General features: G+C 45.8%; 2 protein-coding genes across 2 annotated transcripts in view; both read right to left on the bottom strand.

Moving 5' to 3' along the window:
• Positions 1–6: 6 nt before the first annotated feature.
• The window catches only part of LOC129693920 (uncharacterized), a 53,409-nt gene continuing 25,436 nt past the window's right edge, over positions 7–27,979 (bottom strand). The window contains exons 8-16 of the mRNA XM_055630653.1: positions 27,613–27,906; positions 25,823–26,116; positions 24,740–25,033; positions 21,297–21,590; positions 20,204–20,497; positions 18,415–18,708; positions 12,588–12,881; positions 4,358–4,651; positions 7–1,874 (exon numbers count right to left, since the gene is read on the bottom strand). Of these exons, the coding sequence (XP_055486628.1) occupies positions 1,525–1,874; positions 4,358–4,651; positions 12,588–12,881; positions 18,415–18,708; positions 20,204–20,497; positions 21,297–21,590; positions 24,740–25,033; positions 25,823–26,116; positions 27,613–27,906 (2,702 nt within the window). The 3' untranslated portion in view covers positions 7–1,524. The remainder of the gene's footprint in view (positions 1,875–4,357; positions 4,652–12,587; positions 12,882–18,414; positions 18,709–20,203; positions 20,498–21,296; positions 21,591–24,739; positions 25,034–25,822; positions 26,117–27,612; positions 27,907–27,979) is intronic.
• LOC129693919 (uncharacterized) lies at positions 6,554–12,582 on the bottom strand. The gene is made up of 2 exons (XM_055630652.1): positions 11,194–12,582; positions 6,554–7,207 (listed from the first exon to the last, which is right to left on the bottom strand). The coding sequence occupies exons 1-2, from the start codon at positions 11,507–11,509 to the stop codon at positions 6,909–6,911; spliced, it is 615 nt and encodes a 204-aa protein (XP_055486627.1). The 5' UTR covers positions 11,510–12,582; the 3' UTR covers positions 6,554–6,908.

Raw genomic sequence — 27,979 nt, 5'->3', positions numbered from 1 at the left:
CATCTGTATGTCTTTGGAGAGTGGGAGGAAACGGAAGATCTCTGATAAAACCCACGCGGTCACGGGGAGAACGTACAAACACTCTACGGACAAACATCCATAGTCGGGATCGAACCCGGGTCTCTGGCACTGCAAGCGCTGTAAGGCAGCAACTCTGCCGCTGCGCCACCGTGCCGTGAGCAAAAGTGAGCTAAACTAAACCAAAAAGTAAACTGAAGTAAACTAAACTAAACTAATCAAAACTAAAGTAGACCAGACTAGTGTCATGTTCTCAACGCTAAAAGTTACCAATTCCTTTTCTCCAGAGATGCCGCCTGCCTAATTTACTCCATTGCCTGATTTATTTCTAGAGCTTTCGAATACAAAACACATGGATATGATGCCAACGCTCTAAAGCACGGATCAGGCTGCATTTGGAATATTGTGAGCTATTTTGGGCACAATATCTGAGGAACGATGTGCTGGCTCTTGAGAGGGTCCAAAGCAGGTTTACAAGAACGATCCCAGGAAAGAGTGGGTTAACATAAGATGAATGTTTGACGGCACTGGACGTGTACTCGCTGCAGTTTAGAAGAATGAAAGGGCACCACATTGAAACGTATGGAATGGTGAAAGGCTTGGATAAAGTGGATACGGAGGATGTTTTCACTAGTGGGAGAGTCCAGGACTAGAATTCATAACCTCAGTATTAAATAATTTTCTTTTCGGAAAGAGATAAGGATGGATTATTTTCATCAGCGGGTGGTGAATCTGTGGAATTATTTGCCAAGGAAAGATGTGGAGGCCAAACCAATGGATTACAATAGATATTTTTAAGGCAGAAATATATAAATTCTTGATTAATACAGATGTCAAGGGTTATGAGGGGTCAGGTCGTCGGGGTTTGGAGGTAGAGAAGGATCAACCATGATCGAATGGCGGAGAAGACGTGATGGACCATCTGCACCTGCTCCATCTTTCCGATGCTCACGTGGATAAGTCGGAAACCACTGTGGTAGTCATGCTTATTCAGTTAATTATAGCGATGCCAGGGGATATGGGGAGAAGGCAGGAACGGGGTACTGATTAGGGATGATCAGCCATGATCACATTGAATGGCGGTGCTAGCTCGAAAAGCTGAATGGCCTATTCCTGCACCTATTGTCTATTGTCACTTCTCAGTGCTTTCTGCACTGACTCCTCTTCGCCATCCGCCCCCAATCTTTGCACATCCCAATACTGGACTTACCACTCATCATTTTGTGTTTCGTGTATCTTGTTGTGTTTTATGACTGTTGGCAGACCAACTTTCCTTCTGGGATGAATACATTTATATTGTACCGTATAGCGTCGTATCATAAAGTTAGCTGAACTGAACTAAATTAAACTGAAATAAACTAAACTGCTTTAAATTAAACTACTCTGAGCCGAAGAAACTAATGTGAGATAAACTAAACCAAATTAAACTGAAGTAAATTAAACTAAAGTAAACTAAATTAGACTGGTCAAAACTATAAACCAGGTTTATTTCACAGAACCATCACACTAAGCACCATAATCCCCCCTGAATACATCCCATGACGGTGGCGTGTGAGACTGACCTGTGACACGAATGTGGATCACAGGGCTCGGAGGTGACGAGAGCCACCGAGCGTAGGCGTGCACCAACATGACACAGATGTAGTCGTTATCCACGTCTGCCCTTAAGTCTGTGATGCGGTGGGTGAAGTTCGTGTGACTTCCCGTGCTGCTGGTGAGAAGGTTGGAGTCTTTCTTCAGCTGAAACCTCCCCGCCGTGTCCCGCTGTGAACTGGCGCACGTGATGTTGACGGATTCCCCAGGCACGTACACGGGATAGTCAGGAGCCTTGGAGATGGTCGGTGGCTGCGGAAGTTCTGTATCAACAAATATGGCCATAAATCATTCACATGCAAAGAAACACGTGCGGTGTTACATTTTCTAAAGGCCTAATGGGCAGGACTTACACAGCTCTGGAGAGTGTTGTAGAGTAGAGGGATTGAGGCGCACTGGCATATAGTAGGTATGTTGCAAAACTTACCTTCAGCGGCGCTGCAGTTCTGTCGCTGCCCGTGTGCGCGACTTTGGCGCCTTTGAGATAAGGGCGGGTTTAAAACGCGATTTTCTCTAGGCTATTGAAATCGAGGTTGATCGGCCTGCTTAGTTGCTAACGAAAAATCGCTGCGACATTCGTTCGCTGCAGGTATTTTTAAAGTAAAATGGGGTTATTTAATTGTTATAGTAGATTAAAAATCATAAAGCCGCGAACGCCGACAACGGGACGAATCTTATGTAGGGTTACAAGGCGAGGTAGGTTGTTTATTGTTACATTAATAAGTGCTTCTTAAGATCCCTTTATTCAAAATTTTAAGTTGCGAGTACGTGACTCGGGGGCTTATTCAAACCCGCAGTATCTTTCATGCCGCATATGGGCTTCAAATCCACCGCAATAGCAACTTTCTAAACCAGCGCGTTCCATAAAAAACCCACTCGCAATCTGATTTAAATGGCCATTAATTTACAGCAATTGAACACTAAATCCCTTCCTTTTGGCCTATAAATTAATGTCAATGACATTTAAAATTCATGTTTTATTGTGAGTTCTTGTGTGAATGTTCTTTAGACACTTAGGTTATTTAAAAATATCAATCTTTTCTTAACAAGTGGATAGATGTTTGGATCTAGTAATTGAATTTTGGATTTAGCTACAATTGGGTAACTAACTAATTATGTGCTTTAATGTCAGGTCATCCAATTAAGATTGTTTAATATGTGTTTCAGAATGCTTCAATCTATAATAACTGAACATTTCTTTCAGATCTCTTAATTTTTAATAAAGTTATGGCCATTTGACTGTCGTTGATCACAACTATTGTGTCAAGTTAATGGAATATCAATACGGAACAAGATGCTAGTTTCCTAGTATGAAAATGACCATAAACGTTTTTAAATACTTATAACCATATAACCATATAACAATTACAGCACGGAAACAGGCCATCGCGGCCCTACAAGACCGTGCCGAACAACTTGTTTTCCCTTAGTCCCACCTGCCTGCACTCATACCATAACCCTCCATTCCCTTCTCATCCATATGCCTATCCAATTTATTTTTAAATTATACCAATGAACCTGCCTCCACCACTTCCACTGGAAGCTCATTCCACACCGCCACCACTCTCTGAGTAAAGACGTTCCCCCTCATACTACCCCTAAACTTCTGTCCCTTAATTCTGGTCGTGTCCTCTTGTTTGAATCTTCCCTATTCTTAAAGGGAAAAGATTGTCCACATCAACTCTGTCTATCCCTCTCATCATTTTAAAGACCTCTATCAAGTTCCCCCTTAACCTTCTGCGCTCCAGAGAATAAAGACCTAACTTTTTCAACCTATCTCTGTACTGAAGGTATGAAAGTGAATTAGGTGTCAAATTAAACTTCTTGTTATGCTCTATCTGATGGGATAAATTGCAGACTTGATTTTTAAAATCTCAAACGTTTGTAACATTACTACATATAGTTCCCTGAGTATGGAACAATGGTTTAAAAGGGGTTGTTGTAGAACGGAGGAATCTCGGAACGCAGTTGGGTGTTGTAGACCAGTGGGACATAGGAGTAATTGGATACAGTTCACTGAAAGAGGTATCACAGTTAGGTAGGGAATGTTATTGAGTAGAGAGATCGAGGAGTACAGGTACATATTTCACTAAATGTACCATCATAGGAATATAGGGAATGTAGTAGAACCGAGGGATCTTGAAGTCCAGGTACAGCTGTCACTGAAAGTGGTTCCATAGGGAGTGTTGTAGAGTAGATGGATCCAGGAGTGCAGGTACATAGTTCCCAGAAATTGAAGTCACATCTCGATTGGAAGTGGTGTTGTACAGAGGGATATGAACCAGTTGTATTAAATTAAACTGAATCAAATTGAATGAAGCCAAACAAAATAAAAGGAGCTAAACTAAACTAAACAAACTGAAGTAAACTAAATAGGATTAAATTAAACTGAAGCAAATTAATGTTAGCCAAATATTCTAGCACAGCTGTACAAACACCACGCACGCAAAGCCGCGTGGCCCGATGTTATCAGGCCTTGGGCACTCAAACCGTGTTGTGGCGCGTCCTCCAGCATAGCTTCAAACTCAGCCTGAGCCTGGAGAGGGATCCTGTGATGCGGAAGACGTCCGGCCAAGTCGTAGAAACTAATGTGAACTGAACTAAACGATATGAAACTGTGGCAAGCTAAACGAATTTAATGAAAACGGACTGGACAAATCAACCCAGGTGTGTTTCCCAGCTCCGTCATACTAAGCTCTACAATCCCCTCTGTATAAATCCCATGACGATGGCGTGTGTGACTAACCTGTGACACGTATATGGACCGCTGGGCTTGGAGGGGACGGGAGCCACCGAGCGGATACGTGCACCAACATGACGCAAGTGTAGGTGCTGTCCATGTCTGCCCTTAACTCTGTGACACGGTGGTTGAAGTTTGTGTGATTTCCCGTGCTGCTTGTGAGAAGGTTGGAGTCTTTTCTCAACTGAAACCTCCCCGCCGTGTCCCGCCGTGAACTAGCGCACGTGATAGTGACGGATTCCCCAGGCAGGTACACGGGATAGTCAGGAATCTTTGAGATATTCGGCGGCGGCGGACGTTCTGTAACAACAAACATTGCCATAAAACTTCCACATTCACAGAAAGCATTAGGTGTTATATTTTGAAAATTCCAAGATGGGCAGGACCTACGAGCTCAGGCATATAGTTCCCTGAAAATTGAGAAATAAGTAGATCGGGATTGTCATTGAGCAGATGGATCTAGGAGCGCAGTTACATATTTCCTTGAAGCTGGCATCAGAGGTGGATCGATATTGTCGTAGAGCAGACGGATCTAGGGGCGCAGGCACATAGTTCTTTGAAGGTAGCGTCACAGGTAGATAGGGAGTATTGTTTAACAGAGGGATCTATAAACGCAGGCACATAGTTCGTTCTAGGTGGTGTTGCTGGTAGATAGGGTGTTGTAGATTAGTGGGACATAAGAGTAAATGGACGCAGCTCCCTGAAAATGATATCACAGGTAGACTGGGAATGTTGTTGAGCAAGGAGTACAGGTACTTCTTTCACTTGAAGTGGCATCATAGGGTGTGTTGTAGAATAGATGAATCCAATAGTACAGGTACATAGTTCCATGAAGGTGGAGTCACAGTTCGATTGGCAGTGGTGTAGTGCAGACGGATATAAACCAAACTAACCTGGATTAAATTAAACTAAATCAAACTGAATTAAGCCTAACAAAATCAATGTAACTAAATAGGATTAAATTTAACTGAATCAAACTACGCTTAGCCTAATAATCTAGCAGGGCTGTACACACTCCACCCACGTAAAGCCATGCCTCCCGATGGTATCAGCCCTTGGGAACTCATGCCGTGTGCCAGTCAGTGGTGCAGAATCCTCCACCATTGCCCCCAACGTGTTGCTGGGCCAGGAGATGGTTCCTGTGACGTGGAATACTTCTTGCCTAGTTCATGTGCCAAAGTGGACGTGGCCACCTCCTCCCATGACTATAGACCGGTGGCGCTGATTTCCCACATCATGAAGTCCCTGGCGAAGCTAGTTCTCACTCACCTGCGACCATTCGTTAAACCCTACCAGGACCCCCTGCAGTTCGCTGACATAACAACGATGGGGGTGGAGGACGCCATCATTTACCTGTTCCATCGATCCAATGTTCAACAGGATAAGCCGGGAAGCACTATGAGAGTCATGTGTTTTTACTTATTCATTACTTTGAAAACCATCCAGCCTGCACTGCTTGGGAGCAAACTGACGAAGATGTGGGTGGGTCCTCCACTGGTGTTCTGGATCACCAACTACCTGACTGCACGACCACAATATGTCAGATTACATAACTGTGTCTCGTACATGTTACTGATCAACACAGGGGACCCAAAGATAACGGCCCTCTCTCTCTTCCTATCCTCGGCCTTCAGATGCAACTGGGACTCATGCCACCTGGATATGTTTTTGAATAACTCTGTCATTGTGGGCTGCATCAGTGAGGGGAGGGAATCTGAATACAGAGTTGTAGTCAATAACTTTGTTGAGTGGTGTGGGGGTGAATCACCTGCAGCTCAACATTGACGATACTGAGATGTGCCACTGTATAAGAAAGGTTAGAGCCGTCTGTATTTTCTGAGGAGGCTCTTCAATGTCTGCAATAAGATGCTGCAGATGTTCTATCAATCGGCGATGGCCAGTGCAATCTTCTTCGCTGCCATGTACTGGGGTAGCAGGGCGCACGTGAGGAGCACCATCAGCACCAAACTAGATCCACCAAGATGCAGAAGAAAATGCCACAGTAGATCCGTTTTACCTGCGGATATCAATCTATACAACTCCACCCCCTCCTGCCGTTGTGGTTACTGACTCCCCTTCACCTGATATCCCCCTCCCACCCCTCGCATTCCCCCGACTCAGCCCCCCCCCCCCCCCCCCCCCCCCCCCCCCCCCCCCCCCCCCCCCCCCCCCCCCCCCCCCCCCAATGTTCGCACAGCCTCAATCCTCAATGCTGGACTTATCACTCGTTACTTAACTTAATGTATCTTATTGTGTATCATGATTGTTGGCAGACCAATTTCCCTCCCAAGGATCTATTGTATCGCATCGCAACAGAAAGTGAGCTGAACTAAACTAAATTACACTGAAGTAAACTAAACTGGATTAAATTAAACTGGAACATACAAAACTAAATCGCAGAAACTGTGAGCTGAACAAAACTAAATAAAACAGAAGTAAACTCAATAATCTAAATGAAAGCAGTCTGGATTAAACTAACCAGGTTTGTTTCCGAGCTCCATCACACTAAGCACTATAATCCCCCTCTGAATAAATCCCACGACGATGGCGTGTGTGACTAACCTGTGGCACGTATATGGACCACTGGGCTTGGAAGCGACGGGAGCCACCGAGCGGAGACGTGCACCAACATGACACAGGTGTAGGTGCTGTCTATGTCTGCCCTTAATTCTGTGATGCGGTGGGTGAAGGTCGTGTGATTTCCCGTGCTGTTGGTGAGAAGGTTGGAGGATTTCCTCAACTGAAACCTCCCCGCCGTATCTCGTCGTGAACTTGCGCACGTGAGGATGATGGATTCTCCAGGCACATACACGGGATAGTCAGGAGTCTTGGAGATAGTCGGTGGACGCGGGCGTTCTGGAACGAAAAACATTGCCCTAAAATATCTACATGCACAGAAAAAATAGGTGGTTTTCCGTTTTGGAAAATCCAACATGGGCACGTCCTACATAGTGAATGGTAGAGCTCTGGGGAGTGTTGTAGAGCAGCGATGGGAAGTGTTGTAGAGCTGCGCTGGGGAGTGTTGTAGAGCAGCTCTGTGTAGTGGTGTAGATCAGTTCTGGCGAGTGTGGTAGAGCAGGGAGATATAGGAGCGCATGTACATTTTTTCCTTGAAGGTGGCGTGCAGGTAGACAGGGAGTTTTACAGAGCAGAGGGATCAAGGAGTAAATGGTCACAGTGTCCTGAAAGTTGCAACAGAGGTAGATTGGGAGAATTTTAGAACAGAGCGATATAGGAGTGCAGGTACTTACTTCCCGTAGAATGCGTTACAATACTTTTGGGAGTGTAGGAGAAAAGAGGGATCAAGAGGTGCAGGTATGTCGTTCCATGAAAGTGTCGTCATTGGTAGTTAAGTATTTTTATAAAGCAGAGATATAGAGGAGCGCAGGCTGCTGCTGGCGACACAATTAGATGGGGAATGTCATGGAGTGGATGGATTCAGGAGTGCGGGTACTTTGTTTTGGCTTTAAACTGAATAAGGGGGGTGGGGTTTCGAATAGGATAGTGGAGGATGGAGTTCAAGGGAAAGTGTTTCTTAAATGTGTGAGCGTAGAGACCGAGAGGTGTAAAATGAGGGTAGAAGAAATAGGTAGCAAGGTGAAAAGTAAAAGTGGCAGGCAGACAAAACCAGGGCAAAATCAAAAAGGGCCACTTTTCAACATAATTGTATAAGGGGTAAGAGTGTTGTAAAAACAAACCTGAAGGCTTTGTGTCTCAATGCAAGGAGCATTCGTAATAAGGTGGATGAGTTGAATGTGCAGATAGCTATTAATGGCTATGATATAGTTGGGATCACGGAGACATGCCTCCAGGGTGACCAAGGCTGGGAGCTGAACATCCAGGGATATTCAATATTCAGGAGGGCTAGAGAGAAAGGAAATGGAGGTGGGGCAGCGTTACTGATTAGAGAGGAGATTAATGCAATGGAAAGGGGACATTAGTTTGGAGGATGTGGAATCGGTATGGGTAGAGCTGCGAAACACTAAGGGGCAGAAAACGCTGGTGGGTGTTGTGTACAGGTCACCTAACAGTAGTAGTGAAGTTGGAGATGGTATCAAACAGGAAATTAGAAATGCGCGCGACAAAGGCAAAACAGTTATAATGGGTGACTTCAATCTACATATAGATTGGGTGAATCAAATTGGCAGGGGCGCTGAGGAAGAGGATTTATTGGAATGTATGAGGGATAGTTATCTAAATCAACATGTAGAGGAACCAACGAGAGAGCAGGCTATTTTAGACTGGGTATTTTGTGATGAGGAAGGGTTAGTTAGCAATCTTGTTGTACGTGCCCCCTTGGGCAAGAGTGACCATAATATGTTTGAGTTCTTCATTAGGATGGAGAGTGACGTTGTTAAATCAGAAACAATGGTTCTGAACTTAAAGGAAGGTAACTTTGAGGGTAGGAGACGTGAATTGGCCAAGATTGACTGGCAATTAATTCTCAGAGGTTTGACGGTGGATATGCAATGGAAGTCATTTAAAGACTGCATGGATGAACTACAAAAATTGTTCATCCCAGTTTGGCAAAAGAATAAATCAGGGAAGGTAGCACATCCGTGGATAACAAGGGAAATCAGGGAAAGTATCAAAGCGAAGGATGATGCGTACAAATTATCCAGAAAAAGCAGCATACCGGAGGACTGGGATACATTCAGAGACCAGCAGAGGAGGACAAAGGGCTTAATTAGGAAAGGAAAAATAGATTATGAAAGAAAACTGGCAGGTAACATAAAAACTGACTGCAAAAGTTTTAATAGATATGTGAAAAGAAAGAGATTAGTTAAAACAAATGTAGGTCCCTTGCAGTCAGAAACAGGCGAGTTGATCATTGGGAACAAAGGATATGGCGGACCAATTGAATAACTACTTTGGTTCCGTCTTCACTAAGGAAGACATAAATAATTTGCCGGAAATAGCAGGGGACCGACGGTCAAGGGAGTTGGAGGCATTGAGTGAAATCCAGGTTAGCCGGGAAGTGGTGTTGGGTAAATTGAATGGATTAATGGCCGATACATCCCAAGGGCCAGATAGGCTGCATCCCAGAATACTTAAGGAAGTAGCTCCAGAAATAGTGGATGCATAAGTAATAATCTTTGAAAACTCTTTAGATTCCGGAGTAGTTCCTGAGGATTGGCGGGTAGCAAACGTAACACCGCTTTTTAAGAAGTGAGGGAGAGAGAAAACGGGGAATCGGTAGTGGGGAAACTGCTAGAGTCAGTTATTAAAGATGGGATAGCAGCACATTTGGAAAGTGGTGAAATCATTGGGCAAATTCAGCATGGATTTACGAAAGGTAAATCATGTCTGACGAATCTTATAGAATTTTTTGAGGATGTAACCTAGTAGCGTGGATAGGGGAGAACCAGTGGACGTGGTGTATCTGGAATTCCAGAAGGCTTTCGGCAAGGTCCCACATAAGAGATTAGTATACAAACTTAAAGTACACGGCATTGGGGGTTCAGTATTGTTGTGGATAGAGAACTAGCTGGCAAACAGGAAGCACAGAGTAGGAGTAAACGGGTGCTTTTCATAATGGCAGGCAGTGACTTTTGGGTACCGCAAGGCTCAGTGCTGGGACCCCAGCTATTTACAATATATATTAATGATCTGGATGAGGGAATTGAAGGCAATAACTCCAAGTTTGCGGATGACACTAAGCTGGGGTCAGTGTTAGCTGTGAAGAGGATGCTAGGAGACTGCAAGGTGACTTGGATAGGCTGGGTGAGTGGGCAAATGTTTGGCAGATGCAGTATAATTTGGATAAATGTGAGGTTATCCATTTTGGTGGCAAAAACAGGAAAGCAGACCATTATCTAAATGGTTTCCGACTAGGAAAAGGGGAGATGCAGCGAGCCCTGGGTGTCATGGTACACCAGTCATTGAAAGTAGGCATGCAGGTGCAGCAGGCAGTGAAGAAAGCGAATGGTATGTTAGCTTTCATAGCAAATGGATTTGAGTATAGGAGGAGGGAGGTTCTACTGCAGTTGTACAGGGACTTGGTGAGACCACACCTGGAGTATTGCGTACAGTTTTGGTCTCCAAATCTGAGGAAGGACATTATTACCATAGAGAGAGTGCATAGAAGGTTCACCAGACTGATTCCTGGGATGTCAGGACTGTCTTATGAAGAAAGACTGGATAGACTTGGTTTATGCTCTCTGGAATTTAGGAGATTGAGCAGGGATCTTATAGACACTTACAAAATTCTTAAGGTGTTGGACAGGCTAGATGCAGGAAGATTGCTCCCGATGTTGGGGAAGTCCAGGACAAGGGGTCACAGCTTAAGGATACGGGGGAAATCCTTTAAAACCGAGATGAGAAGAACTTTTTTTTTCACACAGAGAGTGGTGAATCTCTGGAACTCTCTGCCGCAGAGGGTAGTCGAGGCCAGTTAATTGTCTATATTTAAGAGGGAGTTAGATGTGGCCCTTGTGGCTAAGGGGATCAGAGGGTATGGAGAGAAGGCAGGTACGGGATACTGAGTTGGATGATCAGCCATCATCATATTGAATGGCGGTGCAGGCTCGAAGGGCAAAATGGCCTACTCCTGCACCTAATTTCTATGTTTCCCCAAAGGTGGATTCACATCACAATACGGAGAGGTGTGGTGGAGAGGGATCAGAATAGGACTCAACTTGATTAAATTAAACACAAATCAAACTCAAGGAAGCCAAGCAAAATGAAAGGAACTGAATTAAATTAAACTGAATTAAACTAAACTAAACTAAACCAAAGTAGGCCGTACGAAATTATAACTCAGGTTTATTTCCCAGCACCAATACACGAAACCCCATAATCCTCCCTGAATAAATCTCAGGATGGTGGCGTGTGTGACTGACCTGCGACACGAATGTAGATCGCAGGGCTCGGAGGGGACGGGAGCCACCGAGCGGAAGCGTGCAACACCATGACACATGTGTAGGTGTTGTCCACGTCTGCCCTTAAGTCTGTGATCCGGTGGGTGAACGTCGTGCCACTTCCCGTGCTGCTTGTGAGAAGGTTGGAGTCTTTTCTCAACTGAAACCTCCCCGCCGTGTCCCGCCGTGAACTAGCGCACGTGATGGTGATGGATTCTCCAGACACGTACACGGGATAGTCAGGAGTCTTGGAGATAGTCGGTGGAGGCGGAAGTTCTGAAACAACAAATATCGCCATAAAACATTCACATGCACAGAAAAACGTGAGGTGTTAAATTTTGAAAATTCCAAATGGGCAGGATCTACACACCTCTGGGGAGTGTTGTAGAACAGAGGGAGTGAGGCGCACATGCATATAGTTCTCAGAATGTGGAAACATAGGTTAAAAAGGATAGTTGTAGAGCTGAGGGATCTCGGTACGCAGTTACTTAGGTCCATGAAGGTGGTGTTGCAGGAAGATGGATGTTGTATCTAAGACTTTTGCCTCCATCACAGTGAGGAGGTTCTAGGTGGACTCACTGCGGTGGATATTAATATGTGTTTATTGTTGTTTTTTTATTGTATTGTATGTATGTATGACTGCAGGCACGAAATTTCGTTCAGACTTCGGTCTGAATGACAATAAAGGAATCCTGTAAACCTGTACACCAGTGGGACATAGGGGTAATTGGACACAATTCCCTGAAAGCGGTGTCACAGGTAGGTTGGGAATGTTGTTGAGTAGAGAGATCTTGGAGTACAGGTACATATTTCACCAAATGTACCATCACAGGAAGATCGGGAAAGTAGAAGAACAGATGGATCATGAAATGCTGGTAGAGCTTTCATTGAAAGTGGCATCATAGGGGTTGTTGTAGAGTAGAGGGATCCGGAAGTACAGGTACATATGTCCCTGAAGGTGGAGTCAGATCTTGATTGGGAGTGGTGTTGTACTGAGGGATGTTATTCTGAAGTCATGTCCTCTTGTTTGAATCTTCCCTATTCTCAAGGGGAAAAGTTTGTCCACATCAACTCTGTCTATCCCTCTCATCATTTTAAAGACCTCTATCAAGTCCCCCCTTAACCTTCTGCGCTCCAGAGAATAAAGACCTATGCTTATTCAACCTATTTCTGTAACTTAGTTGTTGAAACCCAGGCAACATTCTAGTAAATCTCCTCTGTACTCTCTCTATTTTGTTGACATCCTTCCTATAATTGGGCGACCAGAATTGTACACCATATTCCAGATTTGGTCTCGCCAATGACTTGTACAATTTTAACATTACATTACAATTTTAACATTACATCCCAGCAGTACGACGGCGTGTGTGACTAACCTGTGACACGTATATGGACCGCTGGGCTTGGAGGGGACGGGAGCCACCGAGCGGAGACGTGCACCAACATGACGCAGGTGTAGGTGCTGTCAATGACTGCCCTTAACTCTGTGACACGGTGGGTGAAGGTCGTGTGGCTTCCCGTGCTGCTGGTGAGAAGGTCGGAATCTTTCCTTAATTGAAACCTCCCCGCCGTTTCTCCCCGTGGACTCGCGCACGTGAAGATGATGGATTCTCCAGCCACATACACAGGATATTCAGGAATCTTGGAGAGAGTCGGTGGACGCGGGCGTTCTGCAACGGAAAACATCGCCATAAAATATCTACATGCACAGAAAAATGGGTGGTGTTGCGTTCTGGGAACTCCATTATGGGCACGTCCTGCATAGTGAATGGTAGAGCTCTGGTGAGTGTTGTAGAGCAGCTCTGGGGGGTGTTGTAGAGCAGAGGGATCTACGAGCGTAGGTACATTTGTCCTTGGAGGTGGCGTTGGAGGTGGATAGGGAGTTTTATTGTGCAGAGGAATCTAGGAGTACATGGACACAGTTTCCTTAAAGTGGCAACACGGGTGGATTGGGAGTATTGTAGACCCGAGGGATCTCGGAGTGCAGTTACTTACATCCCTAAAAACGCGTCAAAGGATGGTTGGGAATGTAGGAGAGCAGAGTAATCGAGGAGTGCAGTTACATCGGTCCCTGAAAGTGTCGTAATTGATTGATTGGGATTATTATATATCAGAGATATATAGAAGCGCAGGCACATCGTTCCCTGAAGCCTGCTTCACAATTAGATAAGGAATGTTATGGAGTAGAGGGATCCAGGATGGCAGGTACTTAGTTCCATGAAGGTGGAGTCCCAGCTCAATACGGAGATGTGTTGTGGAGAGGGAACCTAACAGAACTGGATTTTACTTCGGAGTCACGTGAGTGATTCCGTGAAAAACCCAGCCCAGTGCGCAGTTGCGGCATTATCGCACAGCTGTGCACACGCGGCCAGCGGGAGTCGGGCGCTCCCGCAAACCAATGAACGTGAGGTAAGTACTTACCTTAATCGGGCCTTGTGGTTTTTGCTCCAGGGGGAGCAAAGCCGCAGAGGAAGCGGCCCCCGTTCGACTCCAGCGAAGGAGCCGACAGTGGAGGGGGATAGGCGCAAACGGGACCGCACACGCTGCGGACCGCTGACAGAGAGCTGCGCTTATGCCGGTCCGCTGAACAGTTGTTTGGTTAACAGCAGCGGACCGGAGGGAAATTTAAAAACCCGACCGGCAGCCCTGCAGCCTCCCGACAAGGAGAATCGCCGCCCGGGAACCGCTACAATGCCGCCTGAAAAACGGCAGGCTACCTCTAACTACAGGTAAGACAAAACCTTACCAAAACTACAGGTTCTACAGGAATCAACTTCCTCCAACACTGAAACAGGTGGAGACAGCAAAAATAAGTATGTCTGTCTCCCCAAGCCAGAGGAGGTCATGGAGTTCAAAACCTCCAGGAAAAACGAGGGGTCACTGGCTGAATGCCAAGGGAGCTGACACTCCTACCCCAGTGCTATTGCACTAGCCATCTCCCTTGTCGAGGGATTGATGCAACAACGGAGTTTGAGCTATGCCTCCTCCAATTTATAGCACACCCTTTTGCTCCCTCTTTTTGAGGCTAGCTAAGGAGGCCAGGGCTGGGCTGGCTTAAACGCTGGGCAGGCGGACGAGAACAGCAGTATGCCAGGGGAGCAGGATCAGGAAGAGCTGCTGGGTGTCGTGGGCCACTACATGGCTCCTCCACGCGACCATCTTCCCAAACAAAGCCCTGCAGGAGTAGGCCTTTCTAGAGGCACGTCTGCAGGCAGCTGGGTCAGCAGACTCGCAGAAAAGAGCTAAAAGCAGCGAACGTTGAAGCTCCTAACAGAGGGTCAAGATGTCACCGCCTTAGCTCGTTTTTTCCACGGATCATACTCACCTGGCAGGCGAGACGCCATGATCACCAAGGTGGTTCTCCCAGGATGAGACTGTCCCGTTGCACTACGAGTGTGCTGACGCCTAAGATGTTCCCACATTTGGGATACTCGACTGACATTTGTGCATATAAGACCTGCCCGCAACCCCAAATATACGGGGCTATGCAAACCGCTGCTGCGGGAAGAGAGGCAGCTAAACCTGTGCGCCTCATGAGGGCAGGCCATGGAACGAGCAGGACATCGCATCCAACACCCAGCTGGCAGCACCCCTCGGCATCCACCAGCAATATCAAACAAGGACTGGTGAAAGCCTGGCGACCGCTTCACATTACCCCCAAAGTTCTTTTTAGACAGGGGCCCAGAGGGGAGCCGTGGGAAAATGCGCCGCCCCACCGACAGCGCCAGCATACCAGCAAAACTAAACCTTCATGAAAAAACAATGAACATGGAGGTAGGTAGTCTGGTTCCTCCCAGTTTACACAAAATAAGGGGGTTCTACTAACTGCGGGGGGGGGGGGGGGGGCATTTACACTTCTTGATAAAAGCATGGGGTGCTGTCACAAATAACTAATATATACTCAACAGTATAAGTGGATAAAAACTTGAATTCAAATTGGGCATATTACCGCCAGTTCAGCAATGCGCCCAAAGGGCATTTTCTCCCTCTAAGAAAGAGAAGCGAGAAGGTCAAGCTGAACTACAAAAGCCTCATTACTAAACGGAACATGGGAGTAAACATGAACCATTGGAATTTGTATCGAATATATTCACTAAAACTACAAAAGATGGTGAATGTAGCATCATCATTGATCTAATATCATTAAATAAATCTGTTGAGTATATACACTTTAAGATGGAGACGGGTTTTTGTCACTGCCAGATATCTGATCTCCAAAGGATACCTTATGGCGAGCATTGATATGGAAGATGCTAACTATCTTATACCCATACACTAGGATCATTGTAGATACCTAAAACATTTGCCTGGATAATGGATATCCCGGTTAGGGCAACAATGGGAGTATAGAGCATTCACAATGTTCTAACCTCAACCCTAAACTATTATAAATATTAAAAATAGCCATGAAAATATTAAGAAAACAAGCATAATTATGGCATATATTGGATGATATCCTCATATTAGGGGAAACAAAGGAATTAGCTGTGGCAGCAGTTCTAGCTACGAAACAGCTCCCTAAAGCACTGAGGTTCATCCCACGCCCAGATAAACCAGAATTGAAGCCGTTAACTACCATGGATTATCTGGGCTTCAATATCAATTCCATCCATATGACTGTTACTTTGCCAAGGTGCTTGGGTCACTATAATCAAATCATGAATGTACCCACTGAAGCTATATCACAATTACAGTGGTGGGCAGACATATGTTTGGCATAGTTTCAGCCCTATTATTATCACCAATCCCAACTTGGTTATTAAAAACCGACGCCAGTACTTTAGGCTAGGGAGCAACTAAACTCCATATCCAGCACAGCTAACAGATGGACCAATTCAGAATCATCGTTACTACACACAACGGGCATCAATTATTTGGGATTGGTGATCGCCTATTGGGCTAAAAAGCATATGCATTTCAAATGCAGCACGTACATATGCGGTTACGGATTGATAACACTATGGTGGTGGCTTATATCAACCATATGGGGAGCATAAAATCATTATCGTGCAACAAATTGGTCAAACAGATCTGGCAATGGTGTGTCAAAAGACATTTTAACTATCAGCTGCCTATTGCCTAGGAAGCTAGAACACAGTGGGAGACACCACGTCACGGGTAAAAATTTATGATAACATTGAATAGATGTCAAACCCAAAATATCTGCTAAAGGTATTAAGCAGTTGGAAAGCCAGATATCAATTTGGTTGCACAAGACGGAATCACCAGTAACCTATGTATGTGACTTAGGAACCAGATCAGAGGCAGCAGCGATAGATGCCTACACGCTGGAAGGAGGAATTTCTGCTTTGCCTTCCTCCCTTCTGCCTCATTAGTCGGGCACTTCGCAATACAGATGGAATCTGTCTCCGAGATATTGAACGTGCCCGACCGGCCTACACAGCCATGGTTCCCAGTTCATCACGACATGGTGGGCGAGTCACCTATGGATTTCCCTAGTGGACCATGGTTGCTGACTCAACCCAGTATCAGGCATAAGCCACCCATGCCATAAAAAAACATCAAACTCCTGGGTGTTGGTTTTGAATAGACCTTACCAGGGACTGGGATTATCCAAAGGAACCATTACCACCATGTCGGCATCCCTGCGAACAGTCACCAAGAGCATGGGAAAATACTGCCACGACGCAGGGACAACATACCAAACTATTCAACCACTGACGTATTGGAGTTCCTGGAACATCTACACCATGATTCAAAGGTGAGTTACAGTGCCATCAATACAGCATGGAGCGCCTTGTTTGCTTATCTAAAAACAGCAGGACAGCAAAACCCAGGTATACCCATGCATGGGATATCGGTGTGATATTGACATATCTCAGAGAATGGCACCAGCCAGATCCCTCAGTCTTTTTCAATCTATGTTAAAACGCTCATGCTTATGGCTCTTGTATACGCTCACAGAGTCCAGTCACTCCATAAAACTAGACTGGATAACATGGTGATTACCCCAGACGCATCACGTTCATCATTCTAGGTCTGGTAAAAACCTAACTCGTAGGTATATGGGACTAGGCGAGATTATGAGTTCGGCACGGACTAGTAGGGTCGAGATGGCCTGTGTTTTCCGTGCTGCAATTGTTATATGGTTATATGGACCAGGAACGCCCAATTCACTGGTGGGATTCCGGGCCTACCCACCAGAGTCCAGGTTGAGTGTGGTGACCCATCTACTACAATATATAGACACAACCCACAATCTTAGAGGGAGAGGAAAGCCTATGGGTCAACCACAGAAACCCCAAGACGCGGTACGAGCCAAACCACTTCAAGGTGGCTCAAACAGGTACTGAAAGCTGCCGGAATGGATAATAATACATTTAAATCCCATGCCACTAGGGCAGCATTGATATCAGCGGCTGAACGAATGGACATCCCGGGTGACCACATTCTCAATACGGCAGGATGGTCAAGGGAAACGACGTTCAGAACATGTTTTATTGTAAACCGTTGATAAGCCTGATTTAATTGCAGAAAGAATATTACAAACTGCAATATTAATTTAAGCTCAGGGGAGCTATTTATGTTGTTATTGTTAACAAATACCTTTCTGTTTCTTGTGAAAGCAGATCCATTGGTTGATTACGATAACACTTCCTCCCTCAAAAACTTCGGCAGTGAGTGAAATAAAAACTGTTACAAGGTTTGAAATCACAGACCTTTGAAGTCTTCACGGAATCACTCACGTGACTCCGAAGTAAAATAGTAAGATTAAACGAGTACTTACCAGTATGAAGTTTGATCTGTATTTTATGAGGAGTTACGATGAGGGATTACGTGCCCTCCGCTCCCACCCTCAATATATAGATCAAACTAATAAACTGATGTCTCATGATCTTTACTATGTTACTTCAAATATTGTGTCTATCCTGTGATTCCACACCGCTGCTTCGAAGTATGACGCAACTGCGCACTGGGCTGGGTTCTTCACGTAATCCCTCATCGTAACTCCTCATAAAATACAGATCAAACTTCATACTGGTAAGTACTCGTTTAATCTTACTATTAAATTGGAAAGCCAAGCAAAATGAAAGGAACTAAACTAAATTAAACTGAAGTAAACTAAACTAAACTATAGTAGACGGGACGAAACTATTACCAATATTTCTTTCCCAGCACCATCACACTATGCACAATAATCCCCTCTGAAAATATACCATGACGGTGGCGTGTGTGACTGACCAATGACACGAATGTGGATCGCACGGCTCGGAGCGGAAGGGAGCCACCGAGCGGAGACTTGCACCGATATTGCACAGGTGTAGGAGTTGGCCACGTCTGCCCTTAAGTTTGTGATCCGGTGGTTGAATGTCGTGTGACTTCCCGTGCTGCTGGTGAGAAGGTTGGAGTCTTTCCTCAAATGAAACCTCCCCGCCGTGTCCCGCCGTGAACTAGCGCACGTGATGGTGATGGATTCTCCAGGCACGTACACGGAATAGTCAGGAGTCTTGGAGATAGTCGGTGGCGGCGGAAGTTCTGAAACAACAAATATGGCCGTAAAACATTCACATGCACAGAACAACGTGAGGTGTTACATTTTGAAAATTCCAAATGGGCAGGATCTACACACCTCTGGGTAATGTTGTAGAGCAGAGGGATTGAGGCTCACAGGCATATAGTTCTCTGAATGTGGAAACATATGTTAAACGGGATTGTTGTAGAGCGGAGGGATCTCGGTACGCAGTTACTTAGGTCCATGAAGGTGGTGTTGCAGGAAGATGGATGTTGTATCTAAGACTTTTGCCGCCATCACAGTGAGGAGGTGGTAGGTGGTCTCACTGTGGTGGATGTTAATATGTGTTTATTGTTGTTTTTTTATTGTATTGTATGTATGTATGCCTGCAGGCACGAAATTCCGTTCAGACTTCGGTCTGAATTACAATAGAGGAAACATGGAAACCTGTACACCAGTGGGACATAGGGGTAATTGGACACAATTCCATGAAAGCGGTGTCACAGGTATGTAGGGAATGTTGTTGAGTAGAGGGATCTTGGAGTACAGGTACATATTTCACCAAATGTACCATCACAGGAAGCCCGGGAAAGTAGTAAAACAGAGGGATCTTGAAATGCAGGTAGAGCTTTCATTGAAAATGGCATCATATGGATTGATGTAGAGTAGAGGGATCAGGGAGTGCAGGTACATATTTTCCTGAAGGTGCAATCAGATCTTGATTGGGAGTGGTGTTGTTCGGAGGGATATGAACCAAACTCAGCTGGATTAAATTAAACTAAATCAAATTGAATGAAGCCAAACAAAATAAAAGGGGCTACACTAAATTACACAAATTGAAGTACACTAATAGGATTAAATTAAATTGAATCGAACTGATGTTAGCCAAATATTCCAGCAGAGCTGTGCAGACTACACCCACGCAAAGCCGCGGGACCCGTTGGTATCAGCCCTTGGGTACTCAAGAAGAGGGTTCATGTGATGTGGACGACATCCGGCCTGGATCATGTACCAAAGGGGACGTGTCCCAGCTCCTGCGATAAGAGCAGCCCGGTGGCGCTGACTTCACGCATCATGAAATCCCTGGCGAAGCTAATGCTCACGCACCTGCGACAACTGGTTAAACCCAAACTGCACCGCCTGCAGTTCGATGACCTAGCAATCTGTGGGGGTGGAGGACGCCGTCTTCCACCTGTGCTATCGTTCCAATGTTCATGATTGTGGCAGACTATTTCGCTCTCTAGGTTCTATCGTATCGCATCGTAACAGAAAGTGAGCGGAACTGAACTAAATCGCACCGAAGTAAACTAAGCGGGATTGAATTAGACTTGAACTTGATAAACTAAGCCGTAGATACTAATGTGAGCTGGACTCAACTAAATAAAACAGAAGTGAACGAAAATAATCACAATGAAAGGAGTCTGGACAAATCCACCCAGGTTTGTTTCCCAGCTCCATCACATTAAGCACTATAATCCGCCCTGAATACATCCCATGACGACGGCGTGTGTGACTAACCTGTGACACGTATGTGGACCGCTGGGCTTGCAGGGGACGGGAGCCACCGAGCGGAGACGTGCACCAACATGACGCAGGTGTAGGTGCTGTCAATGACTGCCCTTAACTCTGTGACACGGTGGGTGAAGGTCGTGTCGCTTCCCGTGCTGCTGGTGAGAAGGTCGGAATCTTTCCTTAATTGAAACCTCCCCGCCGTTTCTCGCCGTGGACTCGCGCACGTGAAGATGATGGATTCTCCAGGTACATACACAGGATATTCAGGAATCTTGGAGAGAGTCGGTGGACGCGGGCGTTCTGCAACGAAAAACATCGCCATAAAATATCTACATGCACAGAAAAATGGGTGGCGTTGCGTTCTGGAAAGTCCATCATGAGCACGTCCTACATAGTGAATGGTAGAGCTCTGGGGAGTGTTGTAGAGCAGCTCTGGGGCGATGTTGTAGAGCAGAGGGATCTACGAGCGCAGGTACATGTGTCCTTGGAGGTGGCGTTGGAGGTGGATAATGAGTTTTGTTGTGCAAAGGAATCTAGGAGTAAATGGACACAGTTTCCTTGAAGTGGCAACACGGGTGGATTGGGAGTATTGTAGAGCCGAGGTATCTCGGAGCGCAGTTACTTATATCCCTAAAAACGCGTCACAGGATGGTTGGGAATGTAGGAGAGCAGAGTGATCGAGGAATGCAGGTACATTGGTCCCTGAAAGTGTCGTAATTGATTGATAGGGATTATTATAAGCAGAGATATATAGAAGCGCAGGCACTTCGTTCCCTGAAGCCTGCTTCACAATTAGATAAAGAATGTTATGGAGTAGAGGGATCCAGGGTGGCTGGTACTTAGTTCCATGAAGGTGGAGTCCCAGCTCAATACGGAGAGGTGTTGTGGAGAGGGATCAGAACAGAACTGGATTAAAATGGAAAGCCAAGCAAAATGAAAGGAACTAAACTAAATTAAACAGAAGTAAACTAAACTAAACTAAAGTAGACGGGACGAAACTATTACCAATGTTTCTTTGTACCAATGCACCCTGCACCATCACACTATGCACCATAATCCCCCCTGAATATATACCATGACGGTGGCGTGTGTGACTGACCAATGACACGAATGTGGATCGCACGGCTCAGAGCGGAAGGGAGCCACCGAGCGGAGACTTGCACCGATATGGCACAGGTGTAGGTGTTGGCCACGTCTGCCCTTAAATCTGTGATCCGATGGTTGAAGGTTGTGCGACTTCCCGTGCTGCTGGTGAGAAGGTTGGAGTCTTTCCTCAAATGAAACCTCCCTGCCGTGTTCCGCCGTGAACTAGCACACGTGATGGTGATGGATTCTCCAGGCACGTACACGGGATAGTCAGGAGTCTTAATGATAGTCGGTGGCGGCGGAAGTTCTGAAACAACAAATATGGCCATAAAACATTCACATGCACAGAAAAAACGTGAGGTGTTACATTTTGAAAATTCCAAATGGGCAGGATCTACACACCTCTGGGGAGTGTTGTAGAGCAGAGGGATTGAGGCGCACATGCATATAGTTCTCTGAATGTGGAAACATAGGTTAAAAAGGATTGTTGTAGAACGGAGGGATCTCGGTACGCAGTTACTTAGGTCCATGAAGGTCGTGTTGCAGGAAGATGGATGTTGTATCTAAGACTTTTGCCTCCATCACAGTGAGGAGGTGCTAGGTGGACTCACTGTGGTGGATGTTAAAATGTGTTTATTATTGAGGTTTTTTATTGTATTGTATGTATGTATGACTGCAGGCACGAAATTTCGTTCAGACTTCGTCTGAATGACAATAAAGGAAACCTGTAAACCTGTACACCAGTGCGACATAGGTGCGACCTGTACACCAGTGGGACATGCGACACAATTCCCTGAATGCGGTGTCACGGGTAGGTAGGGAATGTTGTTGAGTAGAGGGATCTTGGAGTACAGGTACATATTTCACCAAATGTACCATCACAGGAAGATCGGGAAAGTAGAAGAACAGAGGGATCTTGAAATGCTGGTAGAGGTTTCACTGAAAGTGGCATCATAGGGAGTGTTGTAGAGTAGAGGGATCCGGGAGTGCAGGTACATATTTCCCTGAAGGTGGAGTCAGATCTTGATTGGGAGTTGTGTTGTACTGAGGGATGTGAACCAAACTCAGCTGGATTAAATTAAACTAAATCAAATTGAATGAAGCCAAACAAAATAAAAGGGGCTACACTAAATTAAACAAATTGAAGTAAACTAATAGGATTAAATTAAACTGAATCAAACTGATGTTAGCCAAATATTCCAGCAGAGCTGTGCAGACTACACCTACGCAAAGCCGCGGGACCCGATGGTATCAGCCCTTGGGTACTCAAGCCGTCAGCCAGCCAGCTGTGCAGACGTTTCCAGCATAGCTTAAACCTGAGCCTGAGCTTGAGCCTGGAGAGGGTTCCTGTGATGTGGAAGACATCCGGCCTGGTTCATGTACCAAAGGGGACGTGTCCCAGCTCCTGCAGTAAGAGCAGACCGGTGGCGCTGACTTCACACATCATGAACTCCCTGGCGAAGCTAATGCTCACGCACCTGCGACAACTGGTTAAACCCAAACTGCACCGCCTGCAGTTCGATGACCTAGCAATCTGTGGGGGTGGAGGACGCCATCCTCCACCTGTGCTATCGTTCCAATGTTCATGATTGTGGCAGACTATTTCTCTCTCTAGGTTCTATCGTATCGCATCGTAACAGAAAGTGAGCGGAACTGAACTAAATCACACTGAAGTAAACTAAACGGGATTGGATTAAACTAGAACTTACTAAACTAAGCCGTAGATACTAATGTGAGCTGGACTCAACTAAATAAAACTGAAGTGAAGTAAAATGATCACAATGAAAGGAGTCTGGACAAATCCACCCAGGTCTGTTTCCCAGCTCCATCACACTAAGCAGTATAATCCCCCCTGAATACATCCCATGACGACCATATAACCATATAACCATATAACAATTACAGACCGGGAAAAGGCCATCTCGGCCCTACAAGTCCGTGCCGAACAACTGTTTTTCCCTTAGTCCCACCTGCCTGCACTCATACCATAATCCTCCATTCCCTTCTCATCCATTTGCCTATCCAATTTATTTTTAAATGATACCAATTAACCTGCCTCCACCACTTCCACTGGAGGCTCATTCCACACCGCTACCACTCTCTGAGTAAAGAAGTTCCCCCTCATATTACCCCTAAACTTCTGCCCCTTAATTCTGAAGTCATGTCCTCTTGTTTGAATCTTCCCTATTCTCAAAGGGAAAAGCTTGTCCACATCAACTCGGTCTATCCCTCTCATCATTTTAAAGACTTCTATCAAGTCCCCCCTTAACCTTCTACGCTCCAGAGAATAAAGATCTAAGCTTATTCAACCTATTTCTGTAACTTAGTTGCTGAAACCCAGGCAACATTCTAGTAAATCTCCTCTGTACTCTCTCTATTTTGTTGACATCCTTCAAATAATTGGGCGACCAAAATTGTACACCATACTCCAGATTTGGTCTCACCAATGCCTTGTACAATTTTATCATTACATCCCTGCTTCTATACTCATGCAGGTAGAGCTTTCACTGCAAGTGGCATCATAGGGATTGTTGTAGAGTAGAGGGATCCGGGAGTGCAGGTACTATTTCCCTGAAGGTGGAGTCAGATCTTGATTGGGAGTGGTGTTGTACGGAGGGATATGAACCAAACTCAGCTGGATTAAATTAAATTAAATCAAATTGAATGAAGCCAAACAAAATAAAAGGAGCTACACTAAACTAAACAAATTGAAGTAAACTAATAGGATTACATTAAATTGAATCGAACTGATGTTAGCCAAATATTCCAGCAGAGCTGTGCAGACTCAAGCCACGCAAAGTATCGGGACCCGTTGGTATCAGTCCTTGGGTACTCAAGCCGTGTGCCAGCCAGCTGTGCAGAGCCCTCCAGCATAGCTTCGACCTCAGCCTGAGTCTGAGCCTGGAGAGGGTTCATGTGATGTGGAAGACATCCGCCCTGGTTCATGTACCAAAGGGGACGTGCCCCAGCTCCTGCGATAAGAGCAGACCGGTGGCGCTGACTTCACACATGATGAACTCCCTGGCGAAGCTAATGCTCACAAATCTGCGACAACTGGTTAAACCCAAACTGCACCGCCTGCAGTTCGATGACCTAGTAATCTGTGGGGGTGGAGGACGCCATCTTCCACCTGTGCTATCGTTCCAATGTTCATGATTGTGGCAGACTATTTCACTCTCTAGGTTCTATCGTATCGCATCGTAACAGAAAGTGAGCGGAACTGAACTAAATCACACCGAAGTAAACTAAACGAGATTGAATTACACTTGAACTTGATAAACTAAGCCGTAGATACTAATGTGAGCTGGACTCAACTAAATAAAACAGAAGTGAACGAAAATAATCACAGTGAAAGGAGTCTGGACAAATCCACCCAGGTTTGTTTCCCAGCTCCATCACATTAAGCACTATAATCCCCCCTGAATACATCCCATGACGACGGCGTGTGTGACTAACCTGTGACACGTATGTGGACCGCTGGGCTTGGAGGGGACGGGAGCCACCGAGCGGAGACGTGCACCAACATGACGCAGGTGTAGGTGCTGTCCATGACTGCCCTTAACTCAGTGACACGGTGGGTGAAGGTCGTGTGGCTTCCCGTGCTGCTGGTGAGAAGGTCGGAATCTTTCCTTAATTGAAACCTCCCCGCCGTTTCTCGCCGTGGACTCGCGCACGTGAAGATGATGGATTCTCCAGCCACATACACAGGATAATCAGGAATCTTGGAGAGAGTCGGTGGATGCGGGCGTTCTGCAACGAAAAACATCGCCATAACATATCTACATGCACAGAAAAATGGATGGTGTTGCGTTCTGCAAAGTCCATCATGAGCACGTCCTACATAGTGAATGGTAGAGCTCTGGGGAGTGTTTTAGAGCAGCTCTGGGGCGATGTTGTAGAGCAGAGGGATCTACGAGCGCAGCTACAATTGTCCTTGGAGGTGGCGTTGCAGGTGGATAAGGAGTTTTGTTGTGCAGAGGAATCTAGCAGTAAATGGACACAGTTTCCTTAAAGTTGCAACGCCGGTGGATTGGGAGTATTGTAGAGCCGAGGGATCTCGGAGCGCAGTTACGTACATCACTAAAAACGCGTCAAAGGATGGTTGGGAATGTAGGAGAGCAGAGTGATCGAGTAGTGCAGGTACATCGGTCCCTGAACGTGTCGTAATTTATTGATAGGAATTATTATAGATCAGAGATATATAGAAGCGCAGGCACATCGTTCCCTGAAGCCTGCTGCACAATTAGATAAGGAATGTTATGGAGTAGAGGGATCCAGGATGGCAGGTACTTAGTTCCATGAAGGTGGAGTCCCAGCTCAATACGGAGAGGTGTTGTGGAGAGGGATCAGAACTGAACTGGATTAAATTGGAAAACCAAGCAAAATGAAAGGAACTAAACTAAATTAAACTGAAGTAAACTAAACTAAACTAAAGTAGACGGGACGAAACTATTACCAATGTTTCTTTCCCAGCACCATCAAACTATGCACCATAATCCCCCCTGAATATATACCATGACGGTGGCGTGTGTGACTGACCAATGACACGAATGTGGATCGCACGGCTCGGAGCGGAAGGGAGCCACCGAGCGGAGACTTGCACCGATATGACACAGGTGTAGGTGTTGGCCACGTCTGCCCTTAAGTCTGTGATCCGGTGGTTGAAGGTCGTGTGACTTCCCGTGTTGCTGGTGAGAAGGTTGGAGTCTTTCCTCAAATGAAACCTCCCCGCCGTGTCCCGCCGTGAACTAGCGCACGTGATGGTGATGGATTCTCCAGGCACGTACACGGGATAGTCAGGAGTCTTGGAGATAGTCGGTGGCGGCGGAAGTTCTGAAACAACAAATATGGCCATAAAACATTCACATGCACAGAAAAAACGTGAGGTGTTACATTTTGAAAATTCCAAATGGGCAGGATCTACACACCTCTGGGTAGTGTTGTAGAGCAGAGGGATTGAGGCGCACAGGCATATAGTTCTCTGAATGTGGAAACATAGGTTAAAAGGGATTGTTGTAGAGCGGAGGGATCTCGGTACGCAGTTACTTAGGTCCATGAAGGTGGTGTTGCAGGAAGATGGATGTTGTATCTAAGACTTTTGCCTCCATCTCAGTGAGGAGGTGATAGGTCGACTCACTGTGGTGGATGTTAATATGTGTTTATTGTTGGGGTTTTTATTGTATTGTATGTATGTATGACTGCAGGCACGAAATTTCGTTCAGACTTCGGTCTGAATGACAATAAAGGAAACCTGTAAACCTGTACACCAGTGGGACATAGGGGTAATTGGACACAATTCCCTGAAAGCGGTGTCACAGGTATGTAGGGAATGTTGTTGAGTAGAGAGATCTTGGAGTACAGCTACATATTTCACCAAATGTACCATCAGAGGATTACAGGGAATGTAGTAGAACAGAGGGATATTGAAATGCAGGTAGAGCTTTCACTAAAAGTGGCACCATAGGGATTGTTGTAGAGTAGATGGATCCGGGAGTGCAGGTACTATTTCCCTGAAGGTGGAGTCAGATCTTGATTGGGGGTGGTGTTGTACGGAGGGATATGAACCAAACTCAGCTGGATTAAATTAAACTAAATCAAATTGAATGAAGCCAAACAAAATAAAAGGGGCTGCACTAAATTAAACAAATTTAAGTAAACTAATAGGATTAAATTAAATTGAATCGAACTGATGTTAGCCAAATATTCCAGCAGAGCTGTGCAGACTACACCCACGCAAAGCCGCGGGACCCGTTGGTATCAGCCCTTGGGTACTCAAGGAGAGGGTTCATGTGATGTGGACGACATCCGCCCTGGTTCATGTACCAAAGGGGACGTGTCCCAGCTCCTGCGACAAGAGCTGACCGGTGGCGCTGACTTTACACATCATGAAACCCCTGGCGAAGCTAATGCTCACGAACCTGCGACAACTGGTTAAACCCAAACTGCACCGCCTGCAGTTCGATGACCTAGCAATCTGTGGGGGTGGAGGACGCCATCTTCCACCTGTACTATCGTTCCAATGTTCATGATTGTGGCAGACTATTTCGCTCTCTAGGTTCTATCGTATCGCATCGTAACAGAAAGTGAGCGGAACTGAACTAAATCACACCGAAGTAAACTAAACGGGATTGAATTACACTTGAACTTGATAAACTAAGCCGTAGATACTAATGTGAGCTGGACTCAACTAAATAAAACAAAAGTGAACGAAAATAATCACAATGAAAGGAGTCTGGAAAAATCCACCCAGGTTTGTTTCCCAGCTCCATCACATTAAGCACTATAATCCGCCCTGAATACATCCCAAGACGACGGCGTGTGTGACTAACCTGTGACACGTATGTGGACCGCTGGGCTTGGAGGGGACGGGAGCCACCGAGCAGAGACGTGCACCAACATGACGCAGGTGTAGGTGCTGTCAACGACTGCCCTTAACCCTGTGACACGGTGGGTGAAGGTCGTGTCGCTTCCCGTGCTGCTGGTGAGAAGGTCGGAATCTTTCCTTAATTGAAACCTCCCCGCCGTTTCTCGCCGTGGACTAGCGCACGTGAGGATGATGGATTCTCCAGGTACATACACAGGATAATCAGGAATCTTGGAGAGAGTCGGTGGACGCGGGCGTTCTGCAACGAAAAACATCGACATAAAATATCTACATGCACAGAAACATGGGTGGCGTTGCGTTCTGGAAAGTCC

This window comes from Leucoraja erinacea, unplaced genomic scaffold, assembly GCF_028641065.1.
Source record: "Leucoraja erinacea ecotype New England unplaced genomic scaffold, Leri_hhj_1 Leri_478S, whole genome shotgun sequence".
Classification (NCBI taxonomy): Eukaryota; Metazoa; Chordata; class Chondrichthyes; order Rajiformes; family Rajidae; genus Leucoraja; species Leucoraja erinaceus.
Note: the sequence above shows the minus strand (reverse complement) of the source record. Positions and strands in the feature narration are given on the sequence as shown.